The sequence below is a fragment of the Delphinapterus leucas genome, chromosome 13 (assembly GCF_059928025.1).
Source record: "Delphinapterus leucas isolate spDelLeu-1000000601 "Yukka" chromosome 13, BTC_Dleu_Yukka2, whole genome shotgun sequence".
Classification (NCBI taxonomy): Eukaryota; Metazoa; Chordata; class Mammalia; order Artiodactyla; family Monodontidae; genus Delphinapterus; species Delphinapterus leucas.
In genome coordinates this window covers 86018353-86038750 of record NC_143141.1, presented here as the reverse complement: position 1 = coordinate 86038750, position 20398 = coordinate 86018353, and the positions used below count along the sequence as shown (strand labels likewise).

The window sequence follows — 20398 nt, the reverse complement described above, 5'->3', positions numbered from 1 at the left end:
CTTAGGAGGCCAGATGCTTTCGTAGGAGCTGGATGTACGCAAAGTCAGGAGGCTTTCTCCGAGTTCTTTATGTAAGAGTCCTCCCCGGAATCAGGGCTGCTGTAACCGGCTCTCTCCTCAACTGCCTCTTCTGAGAAATGCAAGAACAGTATTGCGTGAACCTAATGTCTTCAGGGGAAGCAATTTCTTCATCTTCTTGGTGGTTGTTTATACATAGAAACCCACCAACTTTTGAACTGATGGATCAGGGCCCGGTTGTTTTTTTTTTTTTCCCAAACATGCCTTCCCCACTTACTCTGTGCCATTCCCACCCTTCCACCGTAAACTCCTTTTCCTCAGAGCCACTGAATCTGCTGAGCGCATTTAATCTGTGGACACTGTAGGTAAAAAGTTTGCTCTGTTTGTTCTCTCCACAGGCTGTCTGTATCTTAAGAGATGAGCTTATTAATCCAGACAAATGCTGAGTTGGTAGATGGCATAGGGAAGCTATCTTTGAAAATTGAGATATAATTGACATGTAACATTGTATTAGTTTCAAGCACAGTTTAATGATTTGATGCATGTATATATTATGAAATGATCACAATGAGTCTAGTTAACAGCCAACACCATACATAATTAAACATTTTTTTTCTTGTGATGAGAACTTTTAAGATGTACTCTCTTAGCAGCTTCCAAATATACAGTACAGCATCGTGAACTGTAGTCACCATTGCATCCTCAGGACTTGTTTTATCACTGGAAGTTTTTCCCTTTTGACCCTCTTCATTCATTTCATCTAAAAGGAAACGAAACCGAATGCACAGACACGGAGAACAGGTTGCTGGTTGCCTGGGACTCATTTTTAAAAGCTGGGCTTTTAAACTCCGCGGCATGTGGGTTCTTCCTGGACCAGGGCTCGAACCCACGTCCCCTGCACTGGCAGGCGGATTCTTAACCACTGCACCACCAGAGAAGCCCCTGTGCTAAGTGTTTTAAATTCATTCACGTTCAGTCCTCATCATAACAATATAGTCTTATCCCCATTTTACAGGTGAAAAAGTTGAAGCACAGAAAAGTTAAGTGACTAGATCAAGATCACATGGATAGTTTGTGATGGGTCTAGGATTTGAGCTCAAGCTGGTCAGATTCTAGAATCTATGTTTTAGTCACCCTGTAAAAAGCTACTTGAATTACTAATTGGTGTATCCAAGGCGGATGTGCCCTTTCTGGTTGGTTGGGTGTCTGTTTGGTTTGATCAGTGGCTGTACTAAAATTCTTAACTATTTTGTATAATCCCCCTGGGTATATCGATACCTTGATGTTATCATGGCTGCTTCTGTCGAGTTCCGCCTTCTGGCCTTGTGGCTCCAGGAAGCCAAGTGTTTTAAGTGTACACAAGATTTGTTTTTTTCTGGTGCGGTAAGACGTGTGGACACAGAAACGACTGTCATGAAGGAAGAAGTTTGTAATTCTCACAGATCCCTAGAAGCAGGAAGCAGACACTCTATGCAGGGTCACACGAGGAAGCACCAGGGTCAGTCAGGAGGTAGAAGGAGAGAGGCGAACATATGGGCAAGAGTCTTTACTGTGGTTTCGGGGGTAAGGAATGGACAGGCAGGGTCAGCAGGCTTCGGACTGGCTGGCGTGAATGATTGCAGCAGGCTCTGGGGGATGGAGCTGTCCCTGGTTGTCTGGGCCCTCTTCCTGGGGTGATTAGGACAAGTGGATAGTGGCCCAGAGTGTGAGCATTTGATCAGAGAGGTGGTTGAGTTAAGGGCTCTGGATTGGTTGCTTTGCATATGAAAGGCAGGCCCCTAAACATCATCAGGCCTGGGATCTGAAGGAGAAACCAGTCATGGAAAGCTGGACTTCAACTGCGTCACTTGTAAGAGTTTTTTTTCTTTTTTCTTTTGTTTTTTTTTTGGCCACTCTGCTGCAAGGCTTGTGGGATCTTAGTTCCCCAACCAGGGATTGGAGCCGGGCCCTTGGCAGTAAGAGTGCAGAGTCCTAACCGCTGGACCACCAGGGAATTCCCATAAGAGGTTTTTATGCTTAAGAAAATAAAGAAGTAAATACTGCTGCCTTTTCTTTTGACTCACAAGACCAGGTGTTCAGTAGCAGAGAAACGACACTAATTTCTCTTCTTAGCTACTCGGGGAGGGGTAGTCTCTCCAGGATCAGCAAAGCTCTAGATATTAAAGCATTAAATACAGAAAATAAAAAGACATGGTTAATACACCATGGAATGTGGGTGCTTGAGACAGACAAACCTTGGCTTACTTGGCGTGGGCTAGAGAAGAAGACGATCTTAGTGAGAGCCCAGGGCTCTCTCTTTGATGAGACCTGCATGGAGAGCGTGTCAGGATGGTAGCAGAGAGGGCTTGGGCCAACCTCCCTTCCTCTGGCCTTGGTTCAGTCTTGTCCCTCATCCCCATGGCACAAACATCTCCTGTTTTCATTCATTTTTACTGCCCTCCCTCCCCGCCAGCCCTCCCAGCCCTCCCAGCCCTCCCAGCCCTCCCATGTCTCCTTCCACTAGTCTCCCCATTCAGACTTGAATTTCTTCTTCTTCTTTTTTTTTTTTTTTAAGATTTTTGATGTGGACCATTTTTTAAAGTCTTTACTGAATTTTTATTACAATACTGTTTCCGTTTTACGTTTTGGTTTTTGGCCGCAAGGCATGTGGCATCTTAGTTCCCGGACCAGGGACGGAACCTGCAACCCCTTCACTGGAAGGCGAAGTCTTAACCACTGGACTGCCAGGGAATTCCCCAGACTTGAATTTCTTTTATAAATTTATTTCTTTTATTTATTTATTTTTGGCTGCATTGGGTCTTCGTTGCTGCGCACTGTTTTTCTCTAGTTGCGGTGGGGGGGGGGCTACTCTGTTGCGGTGCGTGGGCTTCTCATTGCGGTGGCTTCTCTTGTTGCGAAGCACGGGCTCTAGGTGCGCGGGCTTCAGTAGTTGGGGCACACGGGCTCAGTAGTTGTGGCTCGCGGGCTCTAGAGCACAGGCTCAGTAGTTGTGGCACACGGGCTTAGTTGCTCCATGGCATCTGGGATCTTCCTGGACCAGGCCTCGAACCCGTGTCCCCTGCATTGGCAGATGGATTCTTAACCACTGCACCACCAGGGAAGTCCCTGAGTTTCTTAAAACTACTTACTACCTTACCTTCTCTGGGGGGGACGGTGGAGATGGGAGATGTGGATGACTGACCCCCAGGGTTGGAGACCACACCTGTTACTTCTGCATCAGAATGTCCCCTGAATGAGTTACCAGACACACAGAGACCACCATTTGCTCAGTGGAAAAGAGATTTCAAGATTGTGTGGTTTGAGGAAATCCTACATTTTATACTCCCTTTAGGAGATTGACAGCATACAATGAGGTAGTAAGGAAAGAAGTTATGCAGGAAATAAATCTTTGTCTGTTTTATCTGGTGTTTCCAGAATTATCTACCCCACCACAGAACTGGTTTTTGCATAACACTTACTACCATCCCACGAGAAATCCTCGGGGAAGGCTGCCCTGCTTGTTGGGTGGAGTGGGGGGTGGCTTGGCTCTGAGCTGCCCACTCATGGGCTTGGACTGATGATCTTACAGGGCTTCAGGTGCCCCAGGAGCCCGAGGTCACTGCCCCCAGAACTCTGGGCTCTCATCTTGGCCTGATCCTCCCTGGGTCCCCAGGCTCCCGGCATCCCAGGGCATTGTACCAGGCCTTGCTTCACTCTGGATTCCCAGATCCTGGCACAGTGCCTGGCAAACAGTGGGTGCTCAGTGGTTGCCTGTATTGAACGAATTCCCCAATAGAACCCACCAATTAGAGGCTATGTCCTTGTTTTCTAATCAAACCTTATCCTTGTATAGGCACACACACATGTGAATACATCTATGGTCTAGAGTGTGGGTTCTTCTTAAAGACAGGCAAGGAGGCACGTTAGCACTGGGATTGGATTTCACGGGGGAGAGTCGTCCTCATCATTTTGCCATAAATACACACGCACAGAGAAAATAAGAAGACACACAGATAAACACACAGAAGCACAGGCTGTGTAGATACAAGCAAACACATAGACACACTTGCAAAAATAGGCACAATCACAGATGCGCAGATGTAATTTTACATGTAAACAAACAGAGAAATAGAAACCAGACGCCCTCCCCCAACACACATCCTATGTTCTGGCTACTTATTCCTCCAGAGCAAACTGCTTCACAAATTAGCGCATTTACACAACAACTATCTCATTATAGCTCATGATGTCGTGGGTCAGGATTTGGGCAGGACTTGGCTGGTGATGCTTCGCCTCCTCATGTGATGACTCAGTGAACCTGACTGCTAGACGGGCTGGTCTGGATGGACCACGCTGGCTTCCCTCACATGGCTGGTGGCGTGGCGGCGGTGACTGGTAGGCCGGCCTCAGCCGGGACTGTTGCCAGGAGTGCCTGCAGGGCCTCTCAGACGTGACATCTCAGGGTAGTCAAACCTCTTGCATCACAGCCGGCATCCCCCTTGAAGAGCATTGCAAAACACGGAGGGGACGCTGGAAGGTTTCTAATGACCTCAGGAGTTGAAGAATGTCACTTGTCCTGCATATCACGGAGCAAGCAAGTCTGTTAGGCTTCCTCAGATTTAAGGGGAGGGCTGTTAGGATTTATCTGTCAATGGCAGCAAAGAATTTGAGGCCATCTCTGATCTAACGCCACACACACACACACACACACACACACACACTCACACACACACAGGCTTCCGGCAGGGCTGGGAGGTGCTGCCTCTCTTCATTGTCCTTCCAGTGGCTGCACATGAAGTACGAGGCTTGGGTACGAGCCTGTACTGGGGGGTCACTCCTTTCAGGGGAGAGTTCTCTCCTGGAAGTTACATCTCAAGTACTTGCAGGGACCAACACCACCTTCATCTTTCCTTAGGAAAAGTACAAAAATCAGGCCATCCGCAGTCCCCTTCCTTTACCAGTTGCCTGCAATGCAGATGGAGTGATGCTGTGGCTTAGAGGTCAGTCACACCTGGGTCAGATCCCAGCTCACCCACCCCCGCCTGCTAGCTGTGTGACCTTGGCCAAGTTCCTCGACCTTCTGAGCTCCAGCGTCCTCCTCTGTATGTTGAAAAAGTCACACTTCTATACTTCCGTTCAACGAGTATTTATTGACTACCTTCCGGGGGTGTGATGGTGAGAGCAACAGGCGCTGTCCCTGACGCAGGAAGCTGCCATTAGCTGAAGAGTTATGCAAACAATTGTAACTTTGTCAACCGTGCTAAGTGCCAGCAAAGAGCAATAAGGGTGCTATCGGAGGGTGCAGTCATGATGTGATCTCTGTCAAGGAGGCCAGGGACCGCTTCTCTGAGGTGGTACTTGGCTGTGGTCTGGGGGATCCGTAGCAGCTAACCAGCTGAAATGTGTCTTGGGCAGAGGAGATAGCATGTGCAAAGGCCCTGTGGCTGGATGGAATAAATTGAATAGGAGGTGGTGAAAGGCCAGTGTGACTGGGTCAGAGAGATCAAAGGGTGCAGGTGGGAGATGAGACTGGACAGGTGGGTGGAAACTTTGTTCACCAAGTTAAGGAAGGGTTTAAAAAATTGTATACATTTTATTTATTTATTTGAGTGGTTTTACTCATGGAGGTAAAACGACCAGATCGTGTTTCAGAAAGATGCCCTTGGCTGCAGCAAGGAGAATGAACTACAACGTGGCAAAAGGAGATGTGGGCAATCCATTAGGAGGCTGTGCCAACAGAATAGTGCCCCCCTGAGATGTCCATGTCTTGATCCTCAGAACCCGTGAATATGTTAATCACATGGCAAAAAAGAATTAAGGTTGCAGATGGAATTCAGATTACTCATCACTGACTTTAAAATAGGGAGATTATCCTGGATTACCCCGGTGGGCCGGACGTAATCCCATGAGTTCAGAGAATGGGTCAGAGACATGGGACATCAGAGGCACTCAACCTGCCCTCGAGAGCTTTGAAGATGGAGCAAGTGCTATTAACCTCATTTTGTAGTTGAAGAAACTGAATTTCTAAGACATGAAGTGACCTACCCAAGGCCAAGCATTATTAAATATTATAACCAGGGCTTAGATCCAGTTCTTTTGAGTACAGACTCTCTTTCCATTTCTACACTAGTCGAAGGGACCCTGGGGGACCCAGGTTAGAGTCTGACTGGGTCCAGTTCCAGCCCCACCTGTGGTGTCCTCCTCTTCACCCCGTCTCCTTCCAACCAGAGCAAACCCTTCCTTATCCTCATCCCTTACTTCAGATCGTATTGACAGAGGGTGCTGGGCTCAGAAGAGGGGGATCTTGGCATTGGAATCATGATGTAGGAGGGCACGTGCATTTAGGCTTATAGAAATTTGGAGATAAAGAGCACTTAGTGTAATTCTGTCCTTTGACAGAAGAAAAACTGAAACCCAGAGAAGGGAAGTACCTTGTCCAAGGCCCCCTCCAAGTTAGTAAGACAGTCAGGACTAAATCCTGAATTGCTTCCTCCCCAGACCAAGGCTCCTCCCACTGCACCCTGGGCTGTTCCCAGGTGTTCCTGGAATCCTCAGCTGGCGTTTGGATGCATTTTCCCATAAAAGTAGGCTGTATAAACCGTAGTGCCCGCAGGTCCCTGGTTGTACAGCTCAGCCTTGCTTCAGTTCATCTAGGCTATGGCTTCCTCTGCCTTTCCTCCCCTGGAAAAACGAACTCACTTGGATGGAACTCTTTCTATGCGAAAATGTTACTCTTTATTTAAAAAGAGGTTCAGATGAACAAATGAACCTTAGAATGTGTAAACTGGGATGCGCCTGGCCTATCACTGTGGACTTAAGGCCTGATGATCTGGAAGACTTTGAAGTCTCCCTCTTTCTCCTTCTGTGTGGTGGGAATTCTGTGGTCCAAATGTTTCTCCATCAGTGAAACGGCAGCAAGAGCTTTGGAGTCACGCAGACCTGAATTTGAATTTGGATTTAGGCCCATATATGTGACCTCCAGCAAATCACGGGCAAAGGTGTAGCAGTGAGCAAAGGCCCTACGAGGAACACAGGAGACTGTGTCCTGGACTTTGATCTTCATCAGGCTGCCATCGAGATTCAAATTCACCTTCATTGAGCACCTACCGTATGCTGGTCACTTTCAAGTACATCTCTCACTTAATTCCCACAGCAGCCCCGAGGTGGGTAGTGTCATGTAGGTTCTTTAGAAGAGGAAACGGAAGCTCAGAGAGGGTGAGTCAGTGGTTCAGTATTATTCTACTTACAAGGGCAGAGGCCCTGACCAGGACCAGTCTTTGTGGTTCTATTTCAACTGCCCTACACCCCATAATGATTAATATAGTCAAGTGAACAAGCAAATCAACACAGCATAAAGGAAAAGACAAGAGGAAAGTATCTATCTCCTATCTATTATCCTATCTACATTTACTAGGTCCATTCTCCAACCATTTTTTCACTTTTCTATATCTGTCTGTCTGTCATCTATCTGTGCATTACTGCATTTATCGAAGGACAAAAGATGGTTCAAAACATAACAGAATTTCTGTCTTGATCAGCTGAGGCTGTTATAACAAAAATACCACAGACTGGGTGGCTTAAACAACAGAAATTTATGCCTCATAGTTCTGGAGGCTAAAGAAGTTGTGGGTGCAAGTACAGTTTAGCTCTGGTGGGAGCCCTCCCCCTGGCTTGTAGGTGGCCACCTTCGTGATGTATCCTTACATGGCAGAGAGAGAGCTCATTTCTCTCCTATCTCTTCTTCTTTTTTTTTTTTTTTCTTTTCTGCGGTACGCGGGCCTCTCACTGTCGCGACCTCTCCCATTGCGGAGCACGGGCTCCGGACGCACAGGCTCAGCGGCCACGGCTCACGGGCCCAGCCGCTCCGCGGCATGTGGAATCTTCCCGGACCGGGGCACGAACCCGTGTCCCCTGGCATCGGCAGGCGGACTCTCAACCACTGCGCCACCAGGGAAGCCCTCCTATCTCTTCTTTTAAAGGCACTAATTCCATCACAAGGACTCCACCCTTATGACCTTATTACCTCTCAGAGACCCCACCTCCACATACCATCACACTGGGGATTAGGGCTTCAAATATGAATTTGGGAGGGACGCAAACATTCAGTTCATAGCAGTTACATATGTCTAAATTAAGTGAGGAATAAAAGAAAATAAGAGGTAGAGGCAGAAAATAGAGCCAAGAATGAGGCTAACACAAACATGCATTTCATAGAGTCTGGCTCATTTATAAGTAGAGCAGAAGTGTGGCTCTGGCCCCCAGTGTCTCAGGAAAGACCTGAGCAATTACACATTTCATGGTATAAATAAGGCGAAAGCAAACCAGCTGTTCAGAAGATGCTCACCTGTTCCTGACACTGAGACTTCCGTGCTATCATCATCCAGGATTAGCAATTAAAATTTGTGCACTATTGTTTCACACAGTATTATATCTTTTCATTCTTACATCAGCTCCAGAACTATTTTATTTTCCTCTTCCTTTTACAGATGAGAAGATTGAGGCTTAGGAAGGTTAAATTCCTTGCTAAAGGCCATACACCTCTTATTGGGAGAATGGGGGTTCAAACCCAAATTCATTTTTGGCTTCCCCCATGGTTGCTAACTGCTTGGTGCCCAGGGACCAAAGGTTGGGCTTCAAATTTTGCGTTAGAATTTTTTTTTTTTTTTTTGTGGTACGTTGGCCCCTCACTGTTGTGGCCTCTCCCGCCGCGGAGCACAGGCTCCGGACGCGCAGGCTCAGCGGCCACGGCTCACGGGCCCAGCCGCTCCGCGGCATGTGGGATCTTCCCGGACCGGGGCACAAACCCGCGTCCCCTGCGTCGTCAGGTGGACTCCCAACCACTGCGCCACCAGGGAAGCCCTGCGTTAGAATTTTGAATGACAACAGACAAATAGCTGTGGGGTGGAATGAGATTATTTTCTTCTTAGCTTTGAGAGAAATGACTGTTGAAATACACGGGTTCACCATTTTTGGTGTTCTTGTGTTTATTTTTAATCTCTGAAATCAAAGCAAATTTCTGGGGGCTCAGAGTCATTGCTCCCATGGCAGCAAAAAATATATTTGGTATTTGATTAGAAACTTCCTTTTTAATTGGGACCAAATCCAAGCATTGTGAATTTAAACTGTTGCCAGTCTTCCTAGCCTGCCTCGTAAGTGTAAAATCCGTGCAACTGTTGTACCCAGCGAGTGCTGGCGGGCGTGTGACTATGTTTGTGTCCCATGAGGAATTTGAGTTGGGTGGTTCAGAACATCTGTACCCAAGTGGCATGATTTTTTGCAGAATGCTCTAATACTCTAGAGGAGCTAAAATGGAGGTAGTAACTGGACTTCCAGAAGTGTTTCAAATGCATTGATTGGTTGAAACCAGGACTGAAATATTTACTATATTAAGCAATTTATAGATGCAGAAACCAATCGCCTTGCCCGCTCTCCCTACCAGGATCTGGACTTGAATAGAATTCCTTAACTCACATCTACCTTCTTTTTCGGGTTCTGTCTTAGAGGAAAATCTATCCTTTTTATTACAGATGTTCCAGAATACTCTAAGAGTCCTCCCCAAATTTACCCTTTCAGTTTTCCTCATTGGTTGATGCTTAATGATACCATCATCTACCAAGTCACCCAGGCCAGAAACTTCAGTCATCCTCAAAATCTCCCTCTTCTTCACCCACCCGGCCATCCGAGTCAATCACTAAGCCCGGGGGCCTCTCCCACTAGGCAGCGCTCAAAGCCGCCCCTTCCTCTTCCCCTGCACTGTCACCACCTTCCTTCACACCCTAGAATAGGCTTCAAAGAAAAAAAAAAGGGGGGAATTCCACTGCCGTCCAGTGGTTAGGACTCCGCGCTTTCACTGCTGAGGGCTTGGGGGTTGAATCCCTGGTTGGGGAACTAAGATCCCACAAGCTACGCGGCTAAGGGAAAAAAAAAAAAAAAGCCTTTAAATTTGCTTCTCTGCGTCCAAAACACAGATGTCAGAGTGATCCTGTAAAACACAGGCCTGACCATCCTGCCCCTTGGTAGCTCCCCATCGTGTACAGTCATCGTTCTCAAACTGTACTCTCTGAAGCCAGGGCTCTGCAACCAAGCCTGGGGACTCCAGGCCTCTTCCTGAAATGACCACAGCATTCCCCTTCTTTTTTTTTTTTTAATTTGTTTATTTTTATTTTTGGGTGTGTTGTGTCTTCGTTTCTGTGCGAGGGCTTTCTCTAGTTCTGGCAAGGGGGGCCACTCTTCATCGCGGTGCGCGGGCCTCTTACTGTCGCGGCCTCTCTTGTTGCGGAGCACAGGCTCCAGACGCGCAGGCTCAGTAGTTGTGGCGCACGGGCTTAGTTGCTCCACGGCATGTGGGATCTTCCCAGACTAGGGTTCGAACCTGTGTCCCCTGCATTGGCAGGCAGATTCTCAACCACTGCACCACCAGGGAAGCCCCATTCCCCTTCTATTTACATACGGGCTTCTGCAAAAGGTTTTGTTTAAGGAGGGCATTTGTTAAAAAAAAGAAACTTTTTAAAAAAATGACCCCACTCTACCCATGTCTCCTGACTGCAGACCATCCCGGGCCTGCTCTGTATCACTTGCACGTGATGGGATATTCTCCAGTCCTGGGCGCTCCTGGCTGTTCCCCAAACATATGTGTGGTGCCTTTGTTTCTTTGAACACACCCTCTTCTCTGCTTGGAATGGAATTTCTCCTCCTCTCTCCTCAGAGAGCCCCACTTATCCTTCAGAAGCAGCTCAGATGTCACCTTCTGTGGATGGCGCAGAACCTTCCTTATGTTCCCTGCAAGCAAACTATTGCCTCCCTCCCAGGCTCCCACCCGACCCTGGGCATGTCTTGGTGGTGGTCCTGGCCATGAAAACCTTTTCTGCATGTCTTCCTGCCTGCCCCCCACTAGATCATGAGTGACTCAAGGACAGGATTTCTATTTTACTCATCCCTGTGCTCCCACTACCTAGCAAAGCACTTGGCCCCTGCGAGAAACTAAATGAACCATCAGGTAAAGCAACACCAGTAATTACCTGTCAATCAACAATATGGGTTGGAAAAGCTAAATGCCGTAGATGAATAGCAGGTAGGGTGATGGGCAAGGGGATGAGAGGATGAGGGAAATAGGAGTAAGGGGCTTCAAGGGTTGTTGATTCTGGGCTGCTTTAGTTGCACTCAGAACATATATGGTTTTTTAAAATTTTACTTTATTTATTTGTTTGTTTGGTTGTGCTGGGTCTTAGTTGTGGCCCGTGGGCTCCTTAGTTGTGACATGTGAACTCTTAGTTGCAGCACACATGTGGGATCTAGTTACCTGACCAGGGATCAAACCCGGGCCCCGTGCATTGGAAGCACAGAGTCTTAACCACTGCGCCACCAGGGAAGTCCCAGAACATATGTGTTTCTGAGTATAACTTAAGCATAGTTTAAGGACTATGAAAACGTATCACATCCCTTAGGCTGGGAGCTCTAATGGGGGCCCCTGTTGGAAAAGCAGACTGTGCAGGTCCTACTTGCTTGGGTAATTTCATACCAACAGTCTTAACAGCTCATCCGTGCATGAGGCTTTGCCCTTTCACTGGAATAGACTCAGTGAATGCTCACTACACACCCGTCCATTCCAGGGTTGTTGTTATGCCCATTTTACAGAGAAAACTAGCCCTGTGCAGTCATACAGCCAAGAAACAGTAGAGGCAGCACGTGAAAGCATGTCTTCGGACTCCAAATCCCATCATTTTTCCATGTTGCCTTATCTCCTGACGTTTCCCCAATAGGTCCATGTGCTCTGGGAAGGAGGAGACCACAGAGAAGTAAAGGAGTGGGAGAGGGAGATTTATGACCTCACGATGTGTCGTTTCTTACCAAGACCTCACACTCTGAGTGTGTTCAGAAAAAACCTCACCACATCCTTCTTCTTACTGCATTTCCTTTTTTTTATTGAGATATAATTCACACACCGTAAAATTCACCGTGTAAAAGTGTACAGTTCGGTGGTTTTTAGTGTATTCACAAGGGTGTGCAATCGCTACCACTAATTACAGAACATTCCCATTAAGTAATTTCTAATGTTTTTGTTTTCCAGATTCCAATAATGAGAGACCCTGGATGGATTCGAAATGTATGGTCTTCAAACATTAATGTGAGTAGAGTTGCTATGAATGCCCTAATTATATCAATACTTTGACATTTCAAGATGAGAGAAAATACTCTTTGACAAACTGGTTTATTGCCATGGATACACGCAGTCCCCAAACCAGGACTCTGCCATTCGACTGAAGCTTTCAGAGTTGGCCTGTAGCCTTTTCTAAAGGTTTGATGAGTCCCAGATGAAGCTAAGAACATTATGGCTAGTTTCTAACCTCTTCTCCCTGCGAGCCAACCTCTCCCACGCATAGATCTGATTTTGTCACCTCCCTGATTAAAAAGCATTCAATGGGGCTTCCCTGGTGGCGCAGTGGTTGAGAGTCCGCCTGCCGATGCAGGGGACACGGGTTCGTGCCCCGGTCTGGGAGGATCCCACATGCCGCGGAGAGGCTGGACCCATGAGCCATGGCCGCTGAGCCTGCGCGTCCGGATCCTGTGCTCCGCAATGGGAGAGGCCACAAAAGTGAGAGGCCCGCGTACCGAAAAAAAAAAAAAAAAGCATTCAATGGCTCCCTAGTGCCAACAGGAAAATGTTCATATCAGGTTCATGCCATTTGTTTGCCCTTAACGGACTGTCACGTTTATTTAATAAGAGCCCTTGCGGCTGCCCCTGAACCCCTCAAAGCCCTCCTGAAGATTCTGCCTCTTCCTCCTGTACCCATTGGCCCCTTTTGTCATTGCCCTGTGCCTGGTCCCCAAGCCTCAGCTGGGCCCTTCAGGTTGTCTCTGTGACTGTACTTAGTGCTTTGCTCCCTGCTCTTTTAGGGTCTCCCTAGACCCCATGTTCAGCAGCCCGAGGGCCAGCACCACGCCGCCCCCATGCCCATGCCAGCTTCCAGGTTCTGCTCGTGAATCTGGCTCGCTGAGCCTCTGTAGTCTGGGGGGATATTTTGATTTTGCTACATCCTGGTTCTTTTCTCACAGTATGTTCATCTCGCCCTCACCTTGCCTAAGTTCAGCAACTTCATACAGCTTGCTCTACCCCATAGATTTTAAGCCTGGGATCCTTTCCTGTGGAGAAGAGACTTGGAACAGCTCAAGGAAAGGCTTTTGGAATAATCCAGGGAGGAAGTGATAAAGCCTGAAGACTTATTTGTCCTGACTTTGGCCTGTCCTAAACCTTGGGGATGTAGATTAAAAGTAACACTTGGTGTCTCTCTCAAAGAGCTCAGTGTGGAGAGAGACTCTGGTCAGAGTGTGGACCGAGAGGCCTAGTGCAGGGCCAGGCAGAGGGAGAGATTCTTCCTCAGACGAATCCAGGGGCTCCAGTTAAGTGAATGAAGAAGGCTGCCGAGGAAGGCCTGGCCCCGGCGACGCTGGGAGGACCGCAAGCTCTACTGATACTTCCCAGTGGATTGGCAGAGACGGGGCCCAATCAGAGGCCAGGAATCTTAAGCAGGGCAGGCAGCTAGTGGCCTCTGAGCCTGGAGTGAGGGGAGCCGTCCTCTATGGAGGAGAGGAAGGGCAGGAGGTCCCGGTAAGTGAGTCACTCCGCCTGTGGGTAGGCGGGCAGGCTGGCCATCACGAGGTGGTCTGAGGCTGCCATTCTCTGTGGCCAAGTCCCATTCTGCAGACCTGGGGGCTGGAGCCCATGGCCACCGGGTTTCCAGGCCCAGCCTCTGGCCCAAGGTGCAGGGCAATGGCCATGGTTACAAGGCAGGCAGTCTAGGAAAGGCGTCCGTTGAGCCTCTGCTGCCCATCACAGAGCTCGCGCGGTAACAAGACAGGAAGCGATGGACAGGGGATGTGAAATAGGAAGTTTCTGCTGCAAGGGCGAAATTACAGAAAATCTTACCATCTAAGCAGGGGACCTGGATGTGGAGTCCAAAGTTCTGGTCACATCTGCCCCTTAGAGTACGTGTGACATCGAGCAGGTTCCCTAACTTCTCTGAGCTTTAGTTCCTTGGCTGTACGTTGGGAGTTCATCCGATCGTGACCACAGAGTGCTTGCTGTTCACCACCAGGCATTGTGTAGAAGAGAAGACGGCTTGGAAATCAGCTTGGAGGGGTGGGGTAGAGAGTTTAGAAGCAATTCAGAAAAATGCCTCTAAGAGGAAGTAGGTCTTATGCAGAGTCTTGAAAGAGGTGTAAGCTAGCCAGGCACGGAGGTGAGAACTGGGTGGTGGGATTGAAAGAAGGGAAGAGTGGGAGGTGACAGTGGAGGAGAAGGGAGCAGGGTGCTCATGACAGGGGGCCTCACTTGCTTTTCTAAAGACCTTGGACTTTATCCTACAAATAATGGTAATGCGGGGTGTTGGCATTGAGGGGCCTTAAACAGGCAGTGCCATGTCACATCTGCAGCCCTGTTCCAGGGTAGTCATGGGATGGGGCTGGAGGCAGGGAGGCCATTTAGGAGGTCATCGTCAGCCTGGTTGAGCTGAAGTGCGTGGTGGACAGTCCAAATGGAGGTTTCCAGAAGGTAGCTGGATGTTCGGTCTGGAGCTGAGAGGCAAGATCAGGACTGGAGATACCGATCTGTGGGTCAACAGTATTGCTGAAGTCTCCAAGGGGGACAAAATCACCCAGGGAGTGTGTGTGGCCAGGGGAGGTGGGCAAGGTCACATAGGTGGGTTTCCAATCAGAACCTCTACTGTCACAGCTTTTGGTAATTTTTATGTTTTATCCTTAGAAGATAGGTTCATAAATTCCAAAAATGCTTAGTGATGAGAAAACCCAAACGAAGGGAAGGTACAACAGGGCAAGAGAGTAGGACTCAAAATCTCTGTCTTTGCCTGTCTGTCTCTTTCTCTGTCCCTGTCCCTGTCTCTGTCTCCTACTTATTGTGCAAATAAATGTTCTAGGCACGAGGGTACACTGATGAGTGCGTCGTGGCTGGTCTTTTGCTTGAAGGGCTCACCAACCAGTAGAGGAGATAGGGGCATACGAAATGACGCAGCGACAAGGCTCTGTGAAATGTGCCGTGACGGAGTTCCATGTGGGCTGGTTAGTACAGAGAAGCCAGTGATGAATTCTTCATGGACCCGAGGAGTGTCTGAGGGAAGGCTTTCCTGGAGGTCCAGCTCTCAGTCTGAAGAATCTTGGTCTGGCCGTGGGATGCAGAAATCCCCCAAATACACACCAGCATACCCATCCCTGTACACATGGAGGTTCATTCAAGGCAAAAGGCCCCGAGTTCTGGAGGGAGAGTCGAGCAATGAAATGTTCACCCAAACTGCGTAACCCGTCTAACTCAGGCGAGGGAATGTGGCACAGTTAGTCACGTGAAGCCTCCCTCTTGGCCAACCTGTGCTTTGATTGCCCCATTTCTAACAAAAGCAGCAATTCTCAGAATTCTAGATTATCCTGGCACAGTTACTTGGAACCATATTTTTCTTATTCCTTTTCTTTCTTATCTTTCAGTTTGAAAAAGGACAGGATTTAAAACGTCTTCTTGGATGGAGAGCACATTTTGTGCAGAAAGGAAGTGGCTTTTGGTTAGATTTAAATTAATTTCTGAAAAATTTTATCCAAGTGCTTCATGTGCCTATTTTCTAGAAAATCAACTAGGAGATGCTGACTCACGACTAAAGCCAACTACTTACGTATCTTCTTTGCACCTTATCCTATGGAGTTGCTGATAAAGGAGAAACTAGCTGATTCTCATATGCTAATGCATCCTCCTTTTTTATACTCTGCCATTTATGTATAATCTTATCCTGTTTTAGTTTGTTCTTTATTCAGACTCTGCCTTTCTTATATAGAGAGTTTTTCTTGGGGAGAGGTGTGTTTTTCCTGGAAGTTATGTTTGCCTTTCTTTTTCCTTGTTAGCAGGAAAAATTTGTGCTTCCCATTCCCTGCCCGTCCTTTCTCCCCTGCCCTCCGTTCCCACAACACACACACACAATATCCTTGAGCTTTTACTTTAGTCTATCACTTGGAAACTATCACAGTCTTTATTTTTAAGCCCATTAACTTGTTTTAATTGGGATCTATTTATCTTATTTGGATGACCATGATTTTCATATAGCACTTCGGTTTTCTTATTTATTTAACAAACTTTATATGGTGCTTACCAAGTGACAGGTTCTCTCCTAAGAGTATTACAAAATTAACTCATTTACTTCCTTACAGTAGTTCTGTAAGTTGGTCTTATTATCTCCAGTTGAGAGATGAGAAAATGAGCACAGAGAGGTTGAGCCACTTGCTCAAGGTCACACAGCTGATAAATGGCAGGATTAGGATTCAGACCCACATCTTCTAGCTCCAGAGACTTTATTCCTAAGCACTGCAACATGCTGCCTCTATAAGAAGTTTCTCCCATTCAGTAGTTTCTAATTCTTTTCATTTATTCCTTGCACTTAGTACTTTTATCACATTCCCTAATTTTTCCAAACTCTCAGCTCTCTGTGCAGGAGTCCTTTTTTTTCCTATGACCTCTCTCTGCAGGAAATCTCTCTTCCTGCTCGCTCTCAGTCTTCTGCCAGAGCTGTCATCTTGGGAGGCTCTCACTACATCCACCTTTACCCAGATCCTTGTTTTCTTCTTAGTTCAGTCTTTAAAAATAAGCAAACTGGAGTTTTGTTTTCATGTAACCTCCCAGAAAAGGGAGATAGAAGATAAGTTTTCGAGCCCTTGCCTGTCTGAATCTCCTTTTTAATTTCACTTGACATTTGATAGTTTGGTTGGAATTAGCATTTGAGGTTGATATTAATTTTTCACAGAATTTGAATGCATTGTTTCACTGACTTCTAATAACCAATGTTACCTCTATGCCAGTCTGACTTTTGCTCCTTCCTGGGTGACCTACTATTACTATTTTCTACCTGTAAGTTTTTAGGGTCTTCAATTAATCCTCTATGTCCTGAAGCTTCACAGTGATGTGCCCAGCAGTGGATCATGTCTCATTCATTCTGCTTAGACCTTGGAGCACACGTCTGTACTGTCCTAGTGGACAACATACTTGTAAGCTAATGAATATCCCCAGATTAAGTATGTCAACAGACTAAAGGAAAATGGAAAACAGATAAAAGAGTGGTGACTGGAGACCCATGAAGTTCCCCTCTGTCTCTCTTATCTCGTATAGCCCAGCTTTTTGGTCTACAACTGGTATGTTTCATTCACTTAATCTTCTACTTTTGTTATGATTATTTTTGGCAATCAAATTTTTCCTTTAACAGATTCTTTTTTGTTCTCCAGTCTTTTTCTCTTTCATGGCATTCTCGTGTTTTTTGTTTTCTGAATGAAATAACTTCCCAGATCTCTCTGAGATTTGAACTTGGGAATTTCTTCCTATTAATTTCTCTTCTGTTCCCTTCATTATTTTTATTTCTTCTGGAGTCAGGATTCCCCCTGTCTGTCATTCTCTCTCTTGCGTGTTGCAGAGTTTCCTCAAATGTCTGGTGATTGGCAGTTGACTGTATGCCTGGGGTAGGAAGGTTGCCTGGAAACTCCCATGGCTGGGGTTCACTCTAACCAGTCAGGGAGCCGGTGGTTACCCGGGGAACAGTGTGGTTCTGGCTCCGGCACCTGTTTGAGGGTCTCCTGGGCAGGTAGCCCCTCCCTTGGCTGCAGCCCCCTTGCAGGTATTCCAGGTTGTAACTTGCTCCGTGCTATTTCTTTTTCTAAAATTTTATTTACTTTTTATTGAAGTATAGTTGATTTACAGTGCTGTGCCAATCTCAGCTGTACAGCAAAGTGACTCGGTTCTATACATGTAGACATTCTTTTTTTAATATTTTTTCCGTTATGATTTATCACAGGATATTGAATATAGCTCCCTGTGCTCTACAGTAGGACCTTGTTGTCTATCCATCCTATATATACTAGTTTGCATCTGCTAATCCCAAACTCCCAATCCATCCCTCCCCCACCCGCCCCCCCCACCTCTTGGCAACCACAAGTCTGTCCTCTGTGTCTGTGAGTCTGTTTCTGTTTTGTAGATAGGTCCATTTGTGCCATATTTTAGATTCCACATCTAAGTGATATATGGTATTTGTCTTTCTGACCTACTTCACTTAGTATGATAATCTCTAGTTGCATCCATGTTGCTGCAAATGGCATTATTTCGTTCTTTTTCATGGCTGAGTAGTATTCCATTGTATATCTGTACCACATCTTCTCTATCCATTCATCTGTCGATGGACATCCATGGTTGTTTCCATGACTTGGCTGTTGTGAATAGTGCTGCTATGAACATAGCGGTGCATGTATCTTTTTGAATTATAATTTTGTCTGGATTATGCCCAGGAGTGGGATTGCTGGATCATATGGTAATTCTATTTTTAGCTTTCTGAGGAACCTCCAGACTGTTTTCCATAGGGGCCGCACCAACTTACATTCCCACCAACAGTGTAGAAGGGTTCCCTTTTCTTTTTTTTTTTTTTATAAGTCTATTTATTTTTATTTATTATTTATTTTTGGCTGGGCTGGGTCTTCATAGCTGCGCTTTCTCTAGCTGTGGCGAGCGGGGGCTACTCTTCGTTGCGGTGAGCAGTCTTCTCATTGCGGCGGCTTCTCTTGTTGCAGAGCATGTGCACACAGGCTTCAGTATTTGTGGCTCGCGGGCTCTAGAACGCAGGCTCAGTAGTTGTGGCCCATGGGCTTAGTTGCTCCGCGGCATATGGGATCTTCCCAGACCAGGGCTCGAACCTGTGCCCCCTGCCTTGGCAGACAGATTCTTAACCGCTGAGCCACCAAGGAAGCCCTAGGGTTCCCTTTTCTCCACACCCTCTCCAGCATTTGTTATTTGTAGACTTTTTAATGATGGCCATTCTGACTGGTGTGAGGTGGTACCTCACTGTAGTTTTGATTTGCGTTTTTCTAATAATTAGTGATGTTGAGCATCTTTTCATGTGCCTACTGGCCATCTGTATTTCGTCTTTGCAGAAATGTCTATTAAAGTCTTCTGCCCATTTTTCGATTGGGTCCTTTTTTTGTTATTGAGTTGTATGAGCTGTTTGTATATTTTGGAGATTAAGCCGTTGTGCTCTGCGTTCTTTCTTTACTCAACCTTTCCCTTTGCTTTCACCTTCCAAATTTGATTCGATGTCTTTTCCACAGAAGATGGCCCTCCTGTTCTCTCTCTTCACTGTTGTAAGTTTTTAAGTTCTGAAGTTGCCTTGAGATTTAATGAGATGCAGTGTCTGGAAGTAAAGGGAAAATAAACACACCCGTGTTTGTTCTGCTTCACCTGCTACCCTGCCCCAGGATTTTCCTCCTTGTTCAGCATTGTTAATGGAGCTATTCTGCGCGTGTCCGATGACATTCACTGTGTTCCTATCTAGAAATGCACTGCATATCTCTTACAGCCGATTGCGTTTCTTAGCCTGAATCACGATAGCCCCATTCTGCCGTACACGTCCTGGGTGGACTAGTGCCAAGCACCAGCACAGTCAACTCCAACAATAATATATTTAATTAGAATCTTACAGAGAATGATCATTCCCTGTTCAGTGAATGCTTAGGTTTTATGGAGATGTCCCAGGGCTCCTTGCTCACTTCTGATAGATAGAAACGTTCTATGAACGTCTCATTTTAGTGTGTATTCCCAATCCTCCCTTTCACCAAATCCTTCTCCCACCCCAGTGGGCATCCTGTTCTGAATTGTTTGTGTTTGTTTTCTCTTGCTGGACACACTGTGTATCGACTTATCTTGAGCTCTTTGAGGACAGAGGCATCTCTTAATCGTTAACCCCCCACTGTACCTAGCAGAGAGTAAGCACTCAGAAATGGCTGGTTCAGGACATGTCAAACCTGAGCTTTCCAGTACGGTATCCACCAGCCACGTGTGTCTCCTGAGCAGCTGAGATGTGGCTGGTCCAGACCTAAGTGTGTTACAAGTATAAAACACATACTGGATTTCAAAGACAGTATAAAAGAAAAGAACGTAAAATATTTCACTAGTAATTCTAATATTGATCACCTGTTGTAATGGTAATATTTTAGATTTATTGACTTTAATAAAATATTTTATTGTAAAAAAGAGAAATGGCTGGTTGCGTAGATGGGTGCATTCTTTGTGACTTCCCTCCTGCCTCATTCATGATAAGGGCACTGGGACCTTTAACACCGGTGCATCCCTAGTTAGTCTATTTTTATTAGGATGAATATATATATTTGCAACCAGGCATTATGACCCCTATATAATAATTATGCATACATTTCAAAATATTTATTGAGCACCTACTAAGTGCCAGAAACGGTGCTAGATATTTAGACAGAAATGGCCTTTTCCTTCCTGCAGAGTCTGTCTGCTGGGGAGAGATTTTACAGTAATTGCACACACAGATGGAGCATTTAAACTATGCTCAGTACTTTGAGTGGAAGATATGCA

At 46.5% G+C, this 20398-nt stretch overlaps 1 protein-coding gene across 14 annotated transcripts in view; it reads left to right on the top strand.

The window, feature by feature from the left end:
- Positions 1-20398, top strand: part of LPIN1 (lipin 1) — a 142054-nt gene that overhangs the window by 20145 nt on the left and 101511 nt on the right. For all 14 annotated transcript variants that reach the window (XR_016395522.1, XR_016395519.1, XR_016395521.1 and 11 more), the window contains exon 3: positions 12065-12121. Coding sequence is in view for 11 of the 14 variants with exons in the window: in XM_089923429.1 (XP_089779555.1) it covers positions 12065-12121 (57 nt within the window). In the remaining 3 variants the exon portion in view is untranslated. The remainder of the gene's footprint in view (positions 1-12064; positions 12122-20398) is intronic.